This window comes from Penicillium macrosclerotiorum (assembly GCF_028827735.1).
Source record: "Penicillium macrosclerotiorum strain IBT 26536 chromosome Unknown utg000006l_segment0_segment0, whole genome shotgun sequence".
Taxonomy (NCBI): Eukaryota; Fungi; Ascomycota; class Eurotiomycetes; order Eurotiales; family Aspergillaceae; genus Penicillium; species Penicillium macrosclerotiorum.
In genome coordinates, this window is record NW_026643085.1 from 2,884,171 (window position 1) to 2,901,066 (window position 16,896).

The 16,896-nt window shown below is 48.0% G+C and overlaps 8 protein-coding genes across 8 annotated transcripts; 4 read left to right on the top strand and 4 right to left on the bottom strand.

The window, feature by feature from the left end:
- Positions 1–557: 557 nt before the first annotated feature.
- Positions 558–2,179, top strand: N7462_006321 (tellurite-resistance/dicarboxylate transporter family protein; the record flags this gene model as incomplete). The annotated part of the gene is made up of 4 exons (XM_057078039.1): positions 558–930; positions 987–1,302; positions 1,357–1,767; positions 1,825–2,179. 4 exons carry the CDS (start codon positions 558–560, stop codon positions 2,177–2,179), a joined length of 1,455 nt encoding a protein of 484 aa, XP_056933619.1.
- A 346-nt stretch (positions 2,180–2,525) lies between these two features.
- N7462_006322 (uncharacterized protein) lies at positions 2,526–4,001 on the bottom strand (the record flags this gene model as incomplete). Its single annotated transcript, XM_057078040.1, has 1 exon — positions 2,526–4,001. The coding sequence occupies one exon, from the start codon at positions 3,999–4,001 to the stop codon at positions 2,526–2,528; it is 1,476 nt and encodes a 491-aa protein (XP_056933620.1).
- A 1,448-nt stretch (positions 4,002–5,449) lies between these two features.
- N7462_006323 (uncharacterized protein) lies at positions 5,450–6,757 on the top strand (the record flags this gene model as incomplete). Its single annotated transcript, XM_057078041.1, has 2 exons — positions 5,450–5,767; positions 5,834–6,757. The coding sequence occupies 2 exons, from the start codon at positions 5,450–5,452 to the stop codon at positions 6,755–6,757; spliced, it is 1,242 nt and encodes a 413-aa protein (XP_056933621.1).
- A 167-nt stretch (positions 6,758–6,924) lies between these two features.
- On the bottom strand, positions 6,925–9,364 carry N7462_006324 (uncharacterized protein; the record flags this gene model as incomplete). The annotated part of the gene is made up of 6 exons (XM_057078042.1): positions 6,925–7,017; positions 7,097–8,283; positions 8,352–8,486; positions 8,560–8,679; positions 8,740–8,874; positions 8,941–9,364. The coding sequence occupies 6 exons, from the start codon at positions 9,362–9,364 to the stop codon at positions 6,925–6,927; spliced, it is 2,094 nt and encodes a 697-aa protein (XP_056933622.1).
- Positions 9,365–10,086: 722 nt separating this feature from the next.
- N7462_006325 (dolichol-phosphate mannosyltransferase subunit 3) lies at positions 10,087–10,530 on the top strand (the record flags this gene model as incomplete). Its single annotated transcript, XM_057078043.1, has 3 exons — positions 10,087–10,134; positions 10,209–10,277; positions 10,369–10,530. 3 exons carry the CDS (start codon positions 10,087–10,089, stop codon positions 10,528–10,530), a joined length of 279 nt encoding a protein of 92 aa, XP_056933623.1.
- Positions 10,531–11,006: 476 nt separating this feature from the next.
- On the bottom strand, positions 11,007–11,987 carry N7462_006326 (xanthine phosphoribosyltransferase; the record flags this gene model as incomplete). Its single annotated transcript, XM_057078044.1, has 5 exons — positions 11,007–11,055; positions 11,121–11,233; positions 11,307–11,619; positions 11,700–11,806; positions 11,955–11,987. The coding sequence occupies 5 exons, from the start codon at positions 11,985–11,987 to the stop codon at positions 11,007–11,009; spliced, it is 615 nt and encodes a 204-aa protein (XP_056933624.1).
- Positions 11,988–12,719: 732 nt separating this feature from the next.
- Positions 12,720–14,173, bottom strand: N7462_006327 (thermophilic desulfurizing enzyme family protein; the record flags this gene model as incomplete). The annotated part of the gene is made up of 3 exons (XM_057078045.1): positions 12,720–13,233; positions 13,322–13,795; positions 13,878–14,173. 3 exons carry the CDS (start codon positions 14,171–14,173, stop codon positions 12,720–12,722), a joined length of 1,284 nt encoding a protein of 427 aa, XP_056933625.1.
- Positions 14,174–15,572: 1,399 nt separating this feature from the next.
- Positions 15,573–15,977, top strand: N7462_006328 (uncharacterized protein; the record flags this gene model as incomplete). The annotated part of the gene is made up of 2 exons (XM_057078046.1): positions 15,573–15,707; positions 15,777–15,977. 2 exons carry the CDS (start codon positions 15,573–15,575, stop codon positions 15,975–15,977), a joined length of 336 nt encoding a protein of 111 aa, XP_056933626.1.
- Positions 15,978–16,896: the final 919 nt, after the last annotated feature.

The window sequence follows — 16,896 nt, forward strand, 5'->3', positions numbered from 1 at the left end:
CCCCACTGGCCCCCGTCGGAACCAACGGCTGGAACCAACAGGAGCAGCGGGTAACTGGCTCATCCCGTCTCGAGTGCCGATTCCCGAGGGGAAGACCCAGCGTCAATCGAACCGCCGATGAGCCGATTGCAAATAGACCAACGCCACTGGCAGCACTGATCTGTCGCAAACACAGGCTGAAAAGACACTGGCTTCTGGCTTTCGACACTTTTCATTACATGGCATTTTGTCGATCTCCAGTGATCCAAATCAGGAGACCCGCGAACGTGGTTGGTCGGGCTTGTATATGCTCGAGCCGCCGCTCCCCTGCCCGAAACGTCATTGGAGGTCCTTTTCCCTGTTCTCTTCTGTGCGCTTGACGAAATTCAAATCGTTCTTTTTATGAGATGACTCGCGCACATCCATAATTTTTATTAGCTTTCTATTGATCGTCCTTTCCCCTACGGGTACCTTGTATAGAATCGCTGTGGGCAAGAGGGAAACCCGGGGTATTCGCGTTTGGGCTCGGCGTGATCCTGATCATTGTGACCATCACGGTGCCCTGCAAGTATACCACCATGTCCTCTACACTCGAGGTTCCGAGACATATGAGAAGTCCTGGCGACGATGGGTATCGAACGCCAACCATTGAAGATGCGGAGCGGACCTTCGCATTTCTCGGCGCCACGGGCAGTCCCAGCGGTAATGCTCGTAAGGTCCACACTTCCGCATTGGACGCTAATCTACATCATGTCTCGTCGCGACCACGAGACGGGTCGCTCGAGAAGAAGTACAGTCACTGTATGGATTATGACGGTGCGGCCATGGCTCGAAGAGTCACCGATACCTCCGCTTCAACTTTAAGCTGGAAAAAGCGAATTCGTCATGTTACGTGGGCATACTTTACACTCACCATGGCCACCGGCGGGTTGGCCAATGTCCTATATGAAGGTCAGTCAGTACATGGCTCGAAATGCAAGTCTTTGACATTCATTCACATCTTTTAGTTCCATATCGATTCCGAGGATTGGATACGATCGGCACGGTCGTCTTCTTGATCAACATCGTCCTTTATCTGTTCATCTGGGGACTACTACTTGCACGATTCTATCATTATCCCTATACCTTTAAAGCGTCGTTTTTGCATCCTACAGAGTCCCTATTTGTCCCTGCATCAGTCGTCTCTTTCGGCACAATACTAATCAATATCTCTCAATATGGCCCGGGAAACACTGGTCCATGGCTGATGGAGGCTGTTGGGATCCTGTTCTGGATCGATTGTGTTCTTGCCATCTTATTTTCAGCTGGAATCTACCTCCTCTTGTAAGAAATAGTCGCTTCCATGGGTATCAAAACCGGACACTGACTTGTTGTTAGATGGTCAACTCAGACTTTCACCATTGCCCAAATGACACCAATCTGGATTTTCCCTGCGTACCCAATGCTCATAATTGGGCCCCATGCTGGTATATTGAGTGCAAAACTAGAACCTGCCCGTTGCTTACGCATCATTATCGGAGGGACCACCATTCAAGGAGTAGGGTTTCTGGTGTCCTTGATGGTGTACTCGGCCTTTATCTATCGGCTTATGACCCAGAAACTCCCCAAAGAAAACATTCGACCCGGCATGTTCGTTTCAGTGGGACCCAGTGGCTTCACAGTCGCTGGAATTGTGAACATGGCATCGGAAGCCAAACGCTCCTTTCCCTCAGATTTCATGGGCAACGGGGAATTGGCCGCAGATGTCTTGAGGGTGGTGGTTGATTTCGCTGCTCTCTGGCTTTGGGGGTATCGATAGCCAACAACTTCCCGTAATAATGACCAATACTGACATTGTTTCGATAGATTGGCAATATTCTTCTTCATCATTGCGAGTGCCGCTCATTGGTCTGCCATCGGGCACGGTCGGATGCTCTTTTCCATGACTTGGTTTTCATTTGTCTTCCCGAATACTGCCTTGATCACGGCTACCTTCGCCATCGGCAAGGCCTTTTCCTGCAAGGCTATCAACATAATTGGATGTGTGGCTGTCTTTCCACTTCTTCTCATGTATTTCTTTGTTTGCTATATGATGATTCGAGCTGTCATAACGCATCAAATTCTATGGCCCCAAAAGGGTGAGGATAGGGATGAAGGAGGGTTTGAGATTCATCACATCCGACCCGACGCGGAAATTTCGGAGGACAACATAGCTGTTTGATTCTTTCATTTGATACCCTGAGCGCTCTTAAAAATACCTTCTGCGTCCCAAGAATGTGCGACTATACCCCATCTTCATGCGAGATATTCTTGTACCCTGAGAATTGAAGTTGATCAAGTGGTATTTCTGGTAAAGTGTATTACTTTTTGAAAACTCGTGCTCCATCTTGTACCTTTTTAGCAGATCCGTGGCATCAATTTGACAAAACCCAAGTAAGGATGTTTGAGACAATCCACATACTGCAAGGAGCGTGATATCCAATGCAGGTACAAAGCCCACCTGTCCTCCATTAAAATCATCCTGATACATGAAAGAATGTCACTGCTTTGGGCAGACGTTAAGAACATCATAGAGTATCCCGGTGGTCCACATCGACATCGTGAGATTTTCCATCGGGATGAAAAGCTGTGAACCATTTGCATGTAATGTCCAAAGAAGATGATTCCCATCCACTGGCACTGAGGGAAAGTTCCTCCCGCTTCTCCGCAGGTTGATCAAAATACCACCTCTCTAATGTAACTAAGAGAGCACGAGCCGATTTCCTAGTCTTCCACTGATGGACATCATTGAATACAGTGGCGGCGTAGTTTATCAATGCTTCTGCAGGTTTCCCCCATGCATGGTGGCCAGGATGAACATGGCAAAAGTTGGAAAGAAGCCCAAGGTTTCCTCTGCCGGGAGCAATTCCATTTTGGATTTCTTCCGCGTTTCGAATATCCAGCATTGAGAAGAACTCTTCTTCATTAGACCATGGCCTAATGGGTCCTGCCCAGACATCGTGTCTTTCCGCTTGCCATTGAATAAGATTCTTGATATCAATTTCATTAGGGGGACTCGAAGTGTTCAAACCGCCGAGGGCTGAGGTCTCTGTAATATCACGAAGCGCGGGCTTGTGTTGCGGAGTCATCAATTTGTTACCCACGGAGCGCTTGCGGTTTTGCTCACAACGTGCGTCCAAGTCATTGATGTGCTGCTTCAATCTCGTAATTGCCTGCGTAATGTCGTTTTTTTCTTGAGTGACCTTTTCATCGTACTGATATTGAGTCATTATATTGCTCCAGGTTGGAATTTGTCCCCTTCGATCTCTTTCATTTTCTTCCCACACAAAGTCCCAAGCCGCAAGCAGGTTGGAAATACCTAATCCTCCCCGAAGCATATGTAGATCTCCGTAGAGCCAGATGTTTTGAACCAGATTGAATTCCCATTCCCGTCTTAGGCAACGCCAGCGTGTTGTCTGCAATTTGAAGGTTGAAATCCGGAGGTCGTGGAGCATCTGTCGCTCTTCTGCCATTTCTAACACAAGCTGGAAAAGGGCCATCTCATTATCAAAGCTGGTACTCAGCCAGACATGAGGCTTGTCTACCAGCTGCCCCTCCACAGCAAATTCGTAGAATGGCTCCTTGGTCGTAGGCTGGATGTAAATCTTCTGTCCATCTGGAACCTGATTGATAGGTCCTTGGCCCTGGACAGTCATCAGGTCTGAAGAGTCGTGAGTCTTCAATGTACCAGCGAGTCGAAAGAGACCTGAAACCGGAGTCCATTGTGGAAGCTCCGGTTCAAATACATATTCTTGGCCATGGGTCCGATCCCCGGTCCCCAGTCTGATTTGACAGCTTTCAGGGAGGAGCTGAATAATAAAGCCGGGAATAAAGTTGTCAGACTCACTTGCTCTGGCTTGCCAGAGTTGATCTCTCCAGGCTGGCTGCATGGCTGCAGCGGCTTCAAGTTGCAGCTTGTAACACTCAAACCGCACTTGCTTGACTTTCTTGGGTTCGTCTCCGCCAGCGCCTCTAGATAATTCATCTGGATTCACGAGCGGCATAGTGATGAAATTGAAGACAGATTTAAGTATGTGATCCCGGGGGTTATCAGAGTGGGCATGAGGTAGAGAGATAACTGAAGAGAGGTAGGATGAGATGAGAGCTAAGGTTGACTGGCACAGAGGAGATTTGCTGATATATTCGACTGTAAGACAAGACAGGATGTTAGTGAAGATGTGAGAGAAGATCTGGACCTATTCTCTGTGAAGAGAAGAAAAGAAGGTGCCAAAGAGGCAAGAGATGGCATTCTGTTCAGTCAAGTGGCTTGACTCGTACAATGAACTACGCTTCACGTAAACATACAAGTAGATAAATCTAAACTTGTACTTGCTGCCCATGTTCATCTTCAAATTCTCTGAGGTAACACGTGGAGAAAAGCATACTGGCCCCAGGTTCGCACGGAGTTGACTGCCTCAAACGTGATATCAATTGCCGGGGCCGCCAGTTATGTACCAAATGGATTGAATAACAAAAATGGAGAATATAAAATGAATCTTGTGTTTGATATATCTGAGCACGAAGTTCTATGTTCCATTCCACACAATCTACACAACCCGGTTTTCTGCGTTACAGCCGTCTGTCTCTTCAGTCATTCACTCGCTGCAATTGTCCCATCGCATGAGGTTTTATTGTTTACTTGTCGATATGCACTAAGGTCCACCGGATAGCCATTCAAATAAGTAGTTGATACAGAAATCAATAATTTGGGACAAAATTTTAGACCTCAATATGTGGGGTCAATAATTAGCTAGAGGGATTTTGTGCAGAGCGGCCTAGCAATCCTGCCGAATAACGGTTACTTCAGGAAAAGAGAGAATGGAACCATCAACTACGTTACGGACCATATATTTAATTTGGAAACAAAAGGGAATCCAAAGAGTTAGATTGAAGTTTCATTATGAAGAAAGTAGCTTTATCATCAAATTTCGTTTGATCCGATGTGTAGAACTTGATCATCTGATAACCTTACAACGCCTTTCGAGCTAAGTCAGACCTTACCTTCTCCAAGAGAAACAGGGGCAATTTTAATTCAGTTTGTTTTATTTTTTAGGAAAAAAAAAATAAAATAAAATACGGAGCTTGAAAAAAGGATCTCTGCCGCAAATCGCTATATTCTAGGATGGTGGTCTCCACATTCCAATCTACATTCCTCGATCGCTCCTTTGTCCGTTTCCCGCCAGCCCTGGCCTATTCCGGGAACCACAGAACCACCGCCGGTCCATTGATCCGAAAGAAGACGAGCGAAGATTTGCTGATCATGAAGGTTTGCAGCAGTTTCAAACACTGATGATAACGGTGATGCCCCGAAAACGGGACAAAGAGCCAGTCTTGAGCTCTGGGTCAGTCCTCGGGTGGCAATTAAATACAGACCGGGCCTCATAGAGCTAGCAATGGAGTTTCCCTCTTTGATGGTCCAAATTTGACTAGCTAACGCCCTGGTTTGTTCATTATGGGTCGCCCGCGGAGCCCTCGCGATGTCGAGAGCAATCACAAGGAAGACGTATCTTATACTTGGCGTGAATGGGCTGCAGTGCTGACATGGAGTGTGTTGGGCTACCTAAGTATCATATTGATGGTCATCGGCTATTTTAACCCATCTCTTCTACCGATTGATCCGACATCGTTGGTATTCAATAAGGATATCTCTCCATTCTTTGCCTTTTCGCGTGGTTCGGGACACTTCCCGAAGCCACGGGGCCTGAAGATTGTCGCCCTAGTGCCATTCAACTATCACGAGCGGACTGAAATCCTGGATTGCTATCTTCAAGTAAGATCTGAGTATCTCCGTACTCTTGCTTATGATTTTGAATAATCTCATCTAACAACTTCGCAGAAAAACCTGGTCCACAATCATGGCTTCCTGGATCAGGTTGTCTTTATTCCTCAAACTGAAGACCCAGTCAGCCTGGAATGGCTCAATTCGTTGATTCGACAAACACCTGAATATGCGATATCTCCGCCTGGCCAGGACATGGACTGGAAGATTGCTCAAGACAATGTTATGTACATCCGCATCGATGGAGATGTCGTTTTCCTGGAAGACCACACCATTCCTACGATTGTCAAGACAAAACTAGAAAACCCCAACTCCATCATGGTCTCAGCAAATGTTGTGAATGAAGCTGCTCTTTCTTCTCTTCACAGTCATCCCGGCGTTGCGTTCCCATACCTTCCAGAGCTGCAGCATGTCAAACAACCCGCCCGATCTAAGTCCCAACTGAGTCACGATTGGCGTGCCTCCAGCCTTCCTCGGTGGCAAGGTCCTGCCAGCTTTCGAGTTCGAAAGGGCTTCAAGCCGCCTTTTCAAGGTCATCGATGGCTACTTCCAATAGAGTCAGGATCGGACCGAGATCCTATTGCGGCATCGGTATATACCGAAACTGGTCCAACGTTGAAGGATTGGACCGTGAGTGCCCAGCAACACTATTCCTTTTTAGACCATCTCGAATCAAATACTCTGGAGAAGTATAAGTTTCCATTGTGGGTTGAACCGACCGAGCCCATCAGCCAGAATTTTGGATGCTTCTGGGGAAATGATGCCGAGACTCTGCGAAAACTCTTCATGCACAGTTCTGATGAGGACTTTTCGAAGTCATGGATTGCGCCAGACGGTACTCGTCCACATGTTAGCATTGATGGGAAAGGTCTTGTTTCGCATTATTCAGCCAGTCTTGGGGTAAGCGGTCTTGACTCAACAGACCTCTTGGAGAGATACAGAGCATATGCGGAGGAGAAAGTTTGCCGGCCGACATTCTGATCTGGCTTCAGGTTCGAATTAAACTTAGCACTAAGAATTTGTAAATTTTACTCATAAATTTTGTACATATCATTGGTTAAGTGACTTGATACAGGGGCAATTTCACAAGAACATTGTCACATCATCTTCGTTAATTTCTTCTATAAAAAAGTTTGTGTTCCGTTAGTCTAAGCATTCTGGATCCTTTTCAAATGCTGTGAAGCATTATCATTCACCAAATCTTCTAATGTCCCTCGATAACCTTCGGGAAGTGCGCCGGACTATTGACCATTGATGGTGAATTAGTATATTATGCTTTTTGCCCCGAAAATAAAACAGCCAAATCAGCAGAAAACTCACCCCATTCTTTAACAGCTCCTGGACCAACACAAACGTATTATCACGGTCTTTAGCCACCTGAGAAACGTTTATTTCCCCAGTTTGGTCCGACTCCGAAGCCCCGCCACTCAAAGTTGTTTTGAGGAGGTTCATTATCTCCTCATTCTGCAAGCAGTCCACAACAGCAGCACATCCTGCCTGGCTGCTTGCCATCAGAGCCAAAGCAAACCACCCTTCACTTCGAACGACGGGCCACTGGGATTGAGTGATCATAGCCCCAATCGGACGGGCAACACCCTCATGCAACCCGTATAGCTTATTCAGTAGAGAAGCCGCTACTTCTCCACCCTCTTGAGCTTGAGGGCTGACTGTTCGACAGATAGAAGCCACAGTACGGCCAATTTCGATCTTGATGGGCGAGTTATCTGTCTTTTCAAAAAGCGATAGAAGAAGGGAGAGGTACGTTCGCCTATTTGCAGGAGAATCTGGGTCTTCCGAGAGCGGAGCCAGCAGCCGCGCGATATTTTCCATGGAGGAAATGGTCACCTGGCGAGCAATCGTTGCAGCCGAAAACTGAACCTGTGGAACGGACTCGAATGCCCACAAGGTAGAAACGGCAGGAATTATCCCAGCTTCACCAAGAATGGGGCGGTTATCACTGGCGATTGCCAGGTTTTTCAAGAATCCGAGGACCGAATGAAGAACGGCACCGCGGGCATCACTTTTGAGAACTGAGATCAATTCCTCGTGAATTTTAAGATCCCGGACCATAACTTGACAGACTTGGTCAGATCGAGCCAAATTTCCAAGCATAACGCATGCACATATTTGAAGCTGGTCCTCTTTTGCGATAACCCAGGACTTGAGGGCATGTGCAAGGGCAGAGTCAAGCGGGTAATGCTCGGCAAACGATGGGGAAGCCGAGATCTCTGCTAAGGCCTGGTTGATCTTGATACGAACCTGAGCAAGAGTTTGGATATCTTCTTTCGAGGATTCATCAACTTCGATGGAGAAAGATCGTCGGAGAACAGACAATACCCCTTCCACCATACTGTTTGAGATACAAGCATTCTGGAAACGTTCCTTTTCCAAATACATGGAGAGAGAATTCACCAGGGATGAGTAATGTTCGAACAGAATGTCCTCATCTAGAGCGAGGGTCGTCAGGAGCCAAATGGTTCCATCTGGGGAGTTCTCGATTCCCTGAGCTGTTCTCATTGTCATGCTAGTTAGCTTGATATTTTTTCAACAAAAGATGAATTGAAATGCACCATACCCTGCTCAGAGGCCAATTCAATAAGGTCATAAGAGAAGCTTAGCAATGCGCTGTTGTTTTGAATGGCACCTTCTTTGAGTAACTTCAAGATGATGTACGCTGTTCTATTCGCAGCCATTTGAACGTGGGCAGGCTCTATGAATAATCTGGTCAATACTTCATGTAGATTCTACATGGATTAGTCCAATGGGATGGGTAGGGTTCTTACCGTAGTCCATGCAGATATTATAGATCACTGGAATTGCGACATGAACCAGGTCTGGGTTGAGAAACTGCCGAATAATAGCCAGAGTATAGTTTCCGTTAATGACAACCTCTCTGTTTTCATCTGCAAGACTGTCAGAGACGGACACATGCTGTTATAAAACCCAAAGGGACTCCAACATACCCGTGTCAGCACAAGAATTGCCAACCAAGCGCAACGAGTGCAACAACAATCCGGCTTCGACGTCGTTTTTTGAGGAAATGATCTCCAAGAAGAATTTTAAAATGCCAGACTGGCCGATGGGAACCCGCCACGACGCTGGAAAGAGTTAATATATTTTGATATATCTAGCAAAAGTGGAAAAGAATACCACAAATCACTTACGTTCTCGACTCCCGTTGGCCAGTACTTCCGCCGCGTGAGTCAGAAATTCAGATTTACTAGCCCAGAGATGCTCTACCATCGTAAGCACGCTCTGTAGAGACTCGGCGTCTCGTCGACCCCGTCGTGAATGTGTATCGGCCAGTTCTAGAGAAGCATGAAGCTCCTTGAGATCAAAGCTATTCCCAGCTTCACCGGTCTCCTCGGTTCTTTCGATGATGGCTTTCAGAGCATGAAACATCTTCTTCTGATCACCCACCTTCAAGGTCTCGGTATCTTGAGCTGTCAAAGACGAAGACGATCCAGGTAGATCCGAGAAGACCTGCTTAGTAGAAGGCAAATCGAAGCCTTTAGCTGGAATAGAGGTCTGACGAGCAGCCTCTGCTCCGGCTACCTTCGCAGTAGATATAGCAGCTGTTGAAGACATCTCGGATGATTTTGTTTCTCCAGTTTGCTAATAGCTGCCTTGAAAGACTGATTTGCAACTGACTTGAGCGTGCGGCTCTTCACCCAGACGGGTATAAACTCCCAACTAGCGGCAAGGGGAGCCTAGATGATTGAACCCAGAGCAATGACAATGGCACTCAGGTGACATCGAATCCTGCGGACTGGCGGGGGTTGAGGATGTTCACGAAGCGAGACCCACGAGCTAAAGAAGCTAAAGCACGGTTGAAAGCGTGCCAATCGAGGCCAGTGCTGCCTGAGGTGGATTCAGGCACCCACCCTGTTTAGGTAAGATGTGGAGAATGAGCGAACATGGCGCAAATGGAGGAAACCCGAGTCAAAGAATATGTTTAAAAAAAGAAGAAAAAAACAAGGATAGTGCAAATACGCCTTTTGATACAGTATGAAATAGAAATACCGAGTCTAGTTGTAGTTCCGATGACCCAGATAGCTCCCGGTTGTTGCAGGTAGTTAGGTAACAGTAGGAGGCATGTCCGGAGTACATGTTGGTTGGTTGCGGCGGGCCAGGGGATTTCCATCTTCCTCAAGCTGGCCTCTGCCTTCCAACTCCGCCCTCGCTCGACCCCCGTCTCTCCTTTATCCTCTGTGGTCAATTGGATCTGGTATCTGACCCCGAGATCCATTCTTTTCTTTCGTCATCCTCCTCTCGGACCTAATTTCCCCAGTCCGCTTTCACCTTTCACCATGACGCGCGCCCAGCAGACCATCTCCGTGCTCCTCCTCGTCTCCTCTGTACGTCGCAAGTCCAGTGAATCTCGAAGACTTTTCGAAATTCCAACGATCAGGGTCGCTGACCGTGTTCATAGCTCTATCTCTCTCTTTACCTTGGCCTCATTCCCCTGAACGAGACTGTCCAGGTTGAAATCATTCCTGTGGTACGTCGCGACAACTTTGCACATCTCTCTCCTTGTCTCCATAAAACCAACGAATCCACACTAATGCACGCCTCTCCGGAAAACTCTCTAGCTTCCTTTTTGGGCCCTCATCGTCTTTGGATGTTACCTTCTCGGCCGACTCGGCCTCGCCATCTTCACCTTTAACGACGTTCCCGAAGCCCACGCGGAGCTGCAGAAGGAGATCGAACAGGCCAAGATCGAGTTGCGTCAGGGTAAGGTCGAGGTTGACTAAATCTTGTATCCACGGCAATGAGTCCCGGCGGACAATAATAAGGCTGTGGCCCTCTTTCGAGGCAGATCCCCGCAGTCCTGGAATTCGGGGCCTCGAGATCTAGTTACGTGACGAAAGAGAAGGGGGGTTGGCACGGCATTACAAATCACGGTGCTTCTTAATCGCTATCTTTGCCATCAATACACATGCTTTTGATACCCTTCACCAACCGATTTCTATGTAACGGGGCGCGTGCGGGATACGCAAGGCTACCCTCCCCCCACCATGCAGGACTCAAGTATGGATTCGATAAATTTAAGGTTCAAGAACGAAACATTTTTTGAATTCATGAAGGATATCGTAAAAAAAAATTAACCTGCCCAGGTCTACCTCCGCGCCGGGAACGGGCAGCCAAATCGAGGCCCCCAAAGCCGCCTTTAGTATCAGAGTGCCGCGCAGAATGGAAATGCTGATCGCCGATGCTAATAAAGTGCTTCTTAGATGAGCGGGTTCTCCTTGGACAAAGCGTCGTGCTCATCAATGTCCCTAAGCGAAGATTGATGTGTTAGTGGCGGTGAGACCTCAGGGTTCAGCATCACGGCGCAACTTACTTGGCCTCCCAAGGGTAGCAGATCCACACATCGTCGGTGGTGACGGAAGCATGGTAGCGGCCGCTGTCCATCATGTCGGTGGGCAGGACACCCTTCTTGGGCTTGTTCTTGTTCTGTTCCGAGTAAGACAGTTAATATCAGTGCCATATAAGGGAAGGTCTTTTGTCGTGAGGCAAAATAACGTACGTGCAAAACGTAGACGAAGAAGTTGGTCTTCTCGCCCTCACGGCCAAGCTGCTTCTGGGCCAGCTCCACGTCCTTCTCAAGCTCCCGCACGGCATATTCCAGAGTGGTGCGGGTGTCATCGACCTCGTCGACGATGAGGATGTTCTTGCCAATCAGGTTGGCCATCTCGAGGGAGCTCAGGTCCAGCCATTGGGTGCGGGTGACCTTGGTGCCAGGGACCTCCTCGGGGTCACCACGGCCAAGATCCTCGTAGAGAGAGAGGCCGATGGCCTGGATGGGGATGTTGGGGTCACCAGGGCGCTTGAGGAAAGATCTATAGAGCGGGGCAGCCGTTAGAAATGGATTTCTGGGCTCATGCAATATGTGCGCGACTTGGGTTTGGTGAAGAAATACCGGAGAATGCGAGCAGGGACGTAGCCACCACCGCCAATGGCAATCATCAGGTTGGGGTGAAACTCCTTCAGGATAGTGTCTGCAGACTGCTGGCACAGCTTGTGCACCTAGATTCCCCGAGCTGATCAGCCTCGCCCAGTCTCTTTGGAAATTGTGGAGCCAATCTGCATCGCACCAAATCCCTGTAGCAGCGCATCCAGCTACAAGGTGGTGTGATTATAGATTAGGAGGCAAACAAGAAGATCCCGAACGTACCTGGTTGTAGGTGACATAGACCTTCTGCGGCATCTTGGCGGCTAGAGAATGACCTGGAATAAAGATGAAGAGGTGACGGGATTGAGAGGAAGAGCCCGAGGATCTTATAGGCAAGCCGAAGACGAGGTGCAGAGGAAGTAAAGGCCGAGCCCACAAGAAAACCGAAGAAAATTTCGGATCGGCATCTTTATCGTGTGCGCGGGGGGCGGCTTATCTCCGTGGGGGGCCGCTTTTCTGACACCTGCGGGCACATGCTCGGCTTCTTATACTTCGACCATGCTTTGAACTGATTTCATCTTTACAGGCTGTTCATGCCCTATTCTATCGAGCCGATTGGAATTAGTAGTATAAGGAGAAGTCATTTTCTAGACATGGTCTGTACTGCTAGATCAAAACCAAGAATTCTGGTTCACGCCGTAGCATCAGCTATTATTACCCTTTAAATAGTCAAGTATCATTCAAGGTTATTTTAAGCCTCATTTTATGAGTTTCAGAAGGAGACTTTTATAGAAATATCACTTTGGACACTCGACAAATAAAATTAAATTAGAATCTACAAAGGGCGAGACTTGAAGATGCAAAAGTAGACAAATACGAAATACGATTAACAAGGTGATTACGAACAATAAAACCAAGAGATGTAGTATTCCAAGAAAAATCATATCATAGGCATTATTGAGCTCTCATCTCATTATTTCACGATCCCAGCTTTTTTTCGCGCCTTAGTGAACCGGTTGAGTTCGCTTTCCAAGCTGAATCTACGACTTAGGTGTACCAAGTGGGCGCGGGGTACTCCTGCAAGAGCACAAACCGCCCGAGTTCTCGATTTTTGTACGCTACAGGGTCATGTAGCGAGTGCGTCCTAATATCACGCCAGAACCGGTCAAGACCGACCTTAAGGGCCGTGGCGCGAGCCCCAGTTACCTCGAATACTCCCGACGAAACGCGCAGCCCGACATCGGTGGTGACCACTTTGACGCTGGCAACCCACTCAGCAACTTCCCCTCGCTCATCTGCGGTGAGAGTGGCTCGATCCGTCGAGTAGCGAGCATAGAGGGCTGAGAGCTGATCACCTGCCCGATCTGCCAGGGCTTCGGCCGCCCGGAGATGAGCGAAGAAGTTCCCGTATCGCTCCAGGATGTAGAACTCGTCGGTCGCAGAATCCTTAGTATCGCCTCCAAAGGGCCATGCGCGAGTGGAAGATGCCGTATATTTGGATGCAAACTCCAAGGCGCCAATGGCAATTCCTAGGTAAAAGTTGCTAAAGACCAATTGGATACTAGCGACGCAAGGTGGGTTATTAGGACGGCACTCAATATGCTAAGGACATGACGGATGGGGAAAAGGGAGAATATGAGAGCTCTTACGTCGGCAAAAGTAGACTGGCAAACGGAATCAATAGAATGTCCTCGCGGGGCTTCTTGAAGGCTTCATCCCAGCCTAGTGCATCTTGCCAGGGCACCCGGATATTATTTATCTTCACGCCCCCGGATTCCGTCAAGCGGAGACCGATATTGTGCCAGTTATGGGCGAATTCAATTCCCGGCTGCGTGGTGGGCACCAGCGCAAAGATATGGCCGTCGGTACCGTCCAGCACGCCTTCCAGCACGGTCAGATCGGAAACCACGCCGCCGGTGTTGAAGTGCTTGGCACCATTGAAGACTAGATGATCCCCATCCGAGGTGATTTGGAGGTCATTGTCACGAGGGTTGACGGCACCTCCGACAAAGTAGTTATTTGCGATGATTAACTGCTGGGTACGTTCGGCCTGTTCTGGTGTGCCCACAATATTGGCGGTGGTCGACCAGAGCAGATGATAGCCGAGCAGCATGCCAATTGACCTGTCCAGAATATCCTGAGTGAGAAATACAGTCCTCGCGGCGTAATATGATGGCCCTGCGTTAGGTTCATAGTTTGACATACCCATCTGCTTTGGCAACTTCCCGAATTGCTTGATATCCCACGCTCCAGGGCTGCTCTCCACCCCCGTACTTCTTCGGCCCGAGCAACTTGAGGAGCCCCGAATGCTTGAGCAGTGAGATCTCTGCGCGAGGTGACTTGTTATCTTGGTCTCTCTGTGCGGCATCCTGGGCCAGAACTTCGGCCACCGCGCGAGCTCTGGCCAGCCATGCCTCGGCCGTCTCTGGCAGAGCAGCCCATTTATCCTGATATTGAGCATAGACCGCGGGGTCTGAGGCGGGAATATCGACTTGGGCCATCTTTGGGACTTAATCGATGGAAATTGAGTGTGAAATGGTGCTATCAAAGAGCAACGATTGAGTTGTTGGGAAACATGGGAGGAGCGGTCACTGGTATCCCACTATATAACGGGTCCTCGACGTCTTGAAGAAAAGATGGCAATCGGCCAACAAGCAAATGAGCAATTCATAGCTCAATGACATGCTGCTCATGCTAAATGATGTGATGGCCAGTTCTAGTTGTCGTGTTGTCGGCCGAATAATGAGGTGATAGGGTGTCGTCACGTTGGCTGAGCATGTCGTTATCGGAGACGAGCCCAACTCAACTCAACTTTATTCTCCTCAAATCAATTCAACTTCGATTTAGTGCGAACTCTAGCTCGACTCTGACTCCACTGCCGCATTTTTAGAGCAGAAAAAGCATGTGAGACAAGAGAAATATCGAGGCAGTCCCGTCCCCCACACGCACAGAGTCGCACATAGTCCCAATCCGCATAGGCTTTGAGAGGCTACTGATTGGGTTTAGTGGGGAGGGCATCCCTGATGGCCCCAGACCTCTCCGGGAGATTTACAGAGAGTTGTGAATCTCGGGATTTTCGTGTTCGCAAAGCCCAAGCCAATGATGGATTGTGACCAGGCGCTAGAGTCTGATCCGAATTTCCTCCGAAGAGTAGCCGCTGCCCCCATACCAGGCCATGCCGAAAGGCAGAGCTCAAACTAGAGTTTAGAAAAGCGGCCTAGTCGAGCGAGATGCTTGATCTCATTGTCAAGACTTTGACTGCTGATAGTCTCCATGGATGTCATTGTTTAGAGTATGGCAGCAATGATGTGAATACAGGTGGGTAAAAGAAGAAAAGAGAATGGCTATAGTAGTAAACAGTCATAATATTTTAGGCTTCATTCGCCTTTATTTCACTAAAATTGATCTACACAGCCAAGACGACATATCTTTGGTCAAATATCGCGAGCTTTACCTCAAAAGCGAGATGATTTACTGGGGGATTATAGGGCAGAGCGACATGGCTACAGGAGTCGGCCGAGAAGTACGCTACACAGTATTTCCAGGCAATGAACTAGAGGACCAGAAAGTGTCTTGGGTGAGCAGGTCATTAGAAGCTTGATTATGCCATGCATGGTCCACCCAAACCATGGGATTTGTAAACCGATAATGGTCTCATAAATTGATGTTCGTTCCATTTACCCCCCCCCCAGTTTCTGTAAATCAATGATCGGCTGCGATAAACGATCCTCTCATCATCTGGACGGGCGATGATGTGATAGAGACTATTTAGATGATCGCAGTATTTTTGGAAGCTCTTATACAAGAAGAAATACCATATGGTTAAAATAAGATTCTTTTTCAGGTTCTAATCATCCTTGATCCGGAGTGTTTACGACGCAGTGTCCGCTCAACTCAACAATGACCAGCAAAAAGTCCCACGATGCCATTAGTGGTACTCCTAGCAGTCAAAAAGACGGCGATGTAATAGACATTGAGCATCAAGGCAGCGCACTTCCTGTCCACACGGAGACTCCTAAATCCTTGGGTGCCGGGGTAAGTGATTGCTTCTAAAAGCAGACCGAGGCCAAGAAGGTCAAGACAACCACTCATATTCAATTATAGTCGGCACTTGCCCTGGGTGCATTCGGAACAACTTTGACGACTCTTTCACTAAGTCTGATGGAATGGCGCGGAGTCACGACGACCAATGTATTTGTTGCAAACTTCTTCTTCATCGCTGCCTTTGGCTTGGTGGTTACTGCCCAGTGGGAGCTCTCGATCGGAAACGGATTCGCCTACACTGTTTTCAGTGCCTTCGGTTAGTCCCAATACGAGCAGTTCATACTTCAAGCTCCAAGAAAATAAACACTATTCTGACCCTCTTTATCTCCAGGCCTTTTCTATGCTGGCTATGGGGCATTGTTGACCCCTGCTTTTGGGGTGGCCCAGGCATACGGGGATGATGTGGCTCAGTATAACAACGCGGTGGGGTTCTTCATGATCTTGTGGACCGTTTTTGTATTCACCTTTCTTATCGCATCGCTCCCCAGCAATATTGCTTACATCCTAGTATTCTTTTTGGTCGATCTTGGCTTCCTTACTGTTGCTGCCAGTTATTTTGCCGAGGCGGATGGCCATTCCGCATCGTCATTGGCACTCAAGAAGTCGGGTGGCATCTTCTGCTTCCTCGCTGGGCTGGTGGGATGGTATATTGTCTTTCATCTATTGTTGAAAGATTCTATATTGCATCTTCCTCTTGGTGATACTTCTCGATATTTTGGGAAGAGGAAACGCCAGTAAATAATGATTCCACAGATGTGAGAAACATCAAGAGGATGAGATCATACTGCAAGGAAGTGTATGACAATTTGAACCTGATTTTGAAGGATAGAGCCATTAATATAGTATGAGGACTATCAATATTTTCAACTCTATCCCAAGCTTGGTTCCATGGGGGGAAGACTGATACTGGAAATTTGATCGCGGTTCTATAAAACTCCCAGCCCTGCGGTCCTAGCAGGGGTCTAATTCTGTGTTCTGCTCGAGGTTATATTACTATGAACGATGTTCTCTCCTCAGTGTGAGCGTTGTATCCCATAGATGCATCACCATAAATTATTAAAAAAAAACCAATAAACTATAACTATTGGCAAGATAGTAGTAATTTTCCGTGTTTGTTGACGTCCCCATAGAGTGCCAGACGACCGGGACAGTTCTGAGTCAGCAAGCCTCGGGGCGCCAG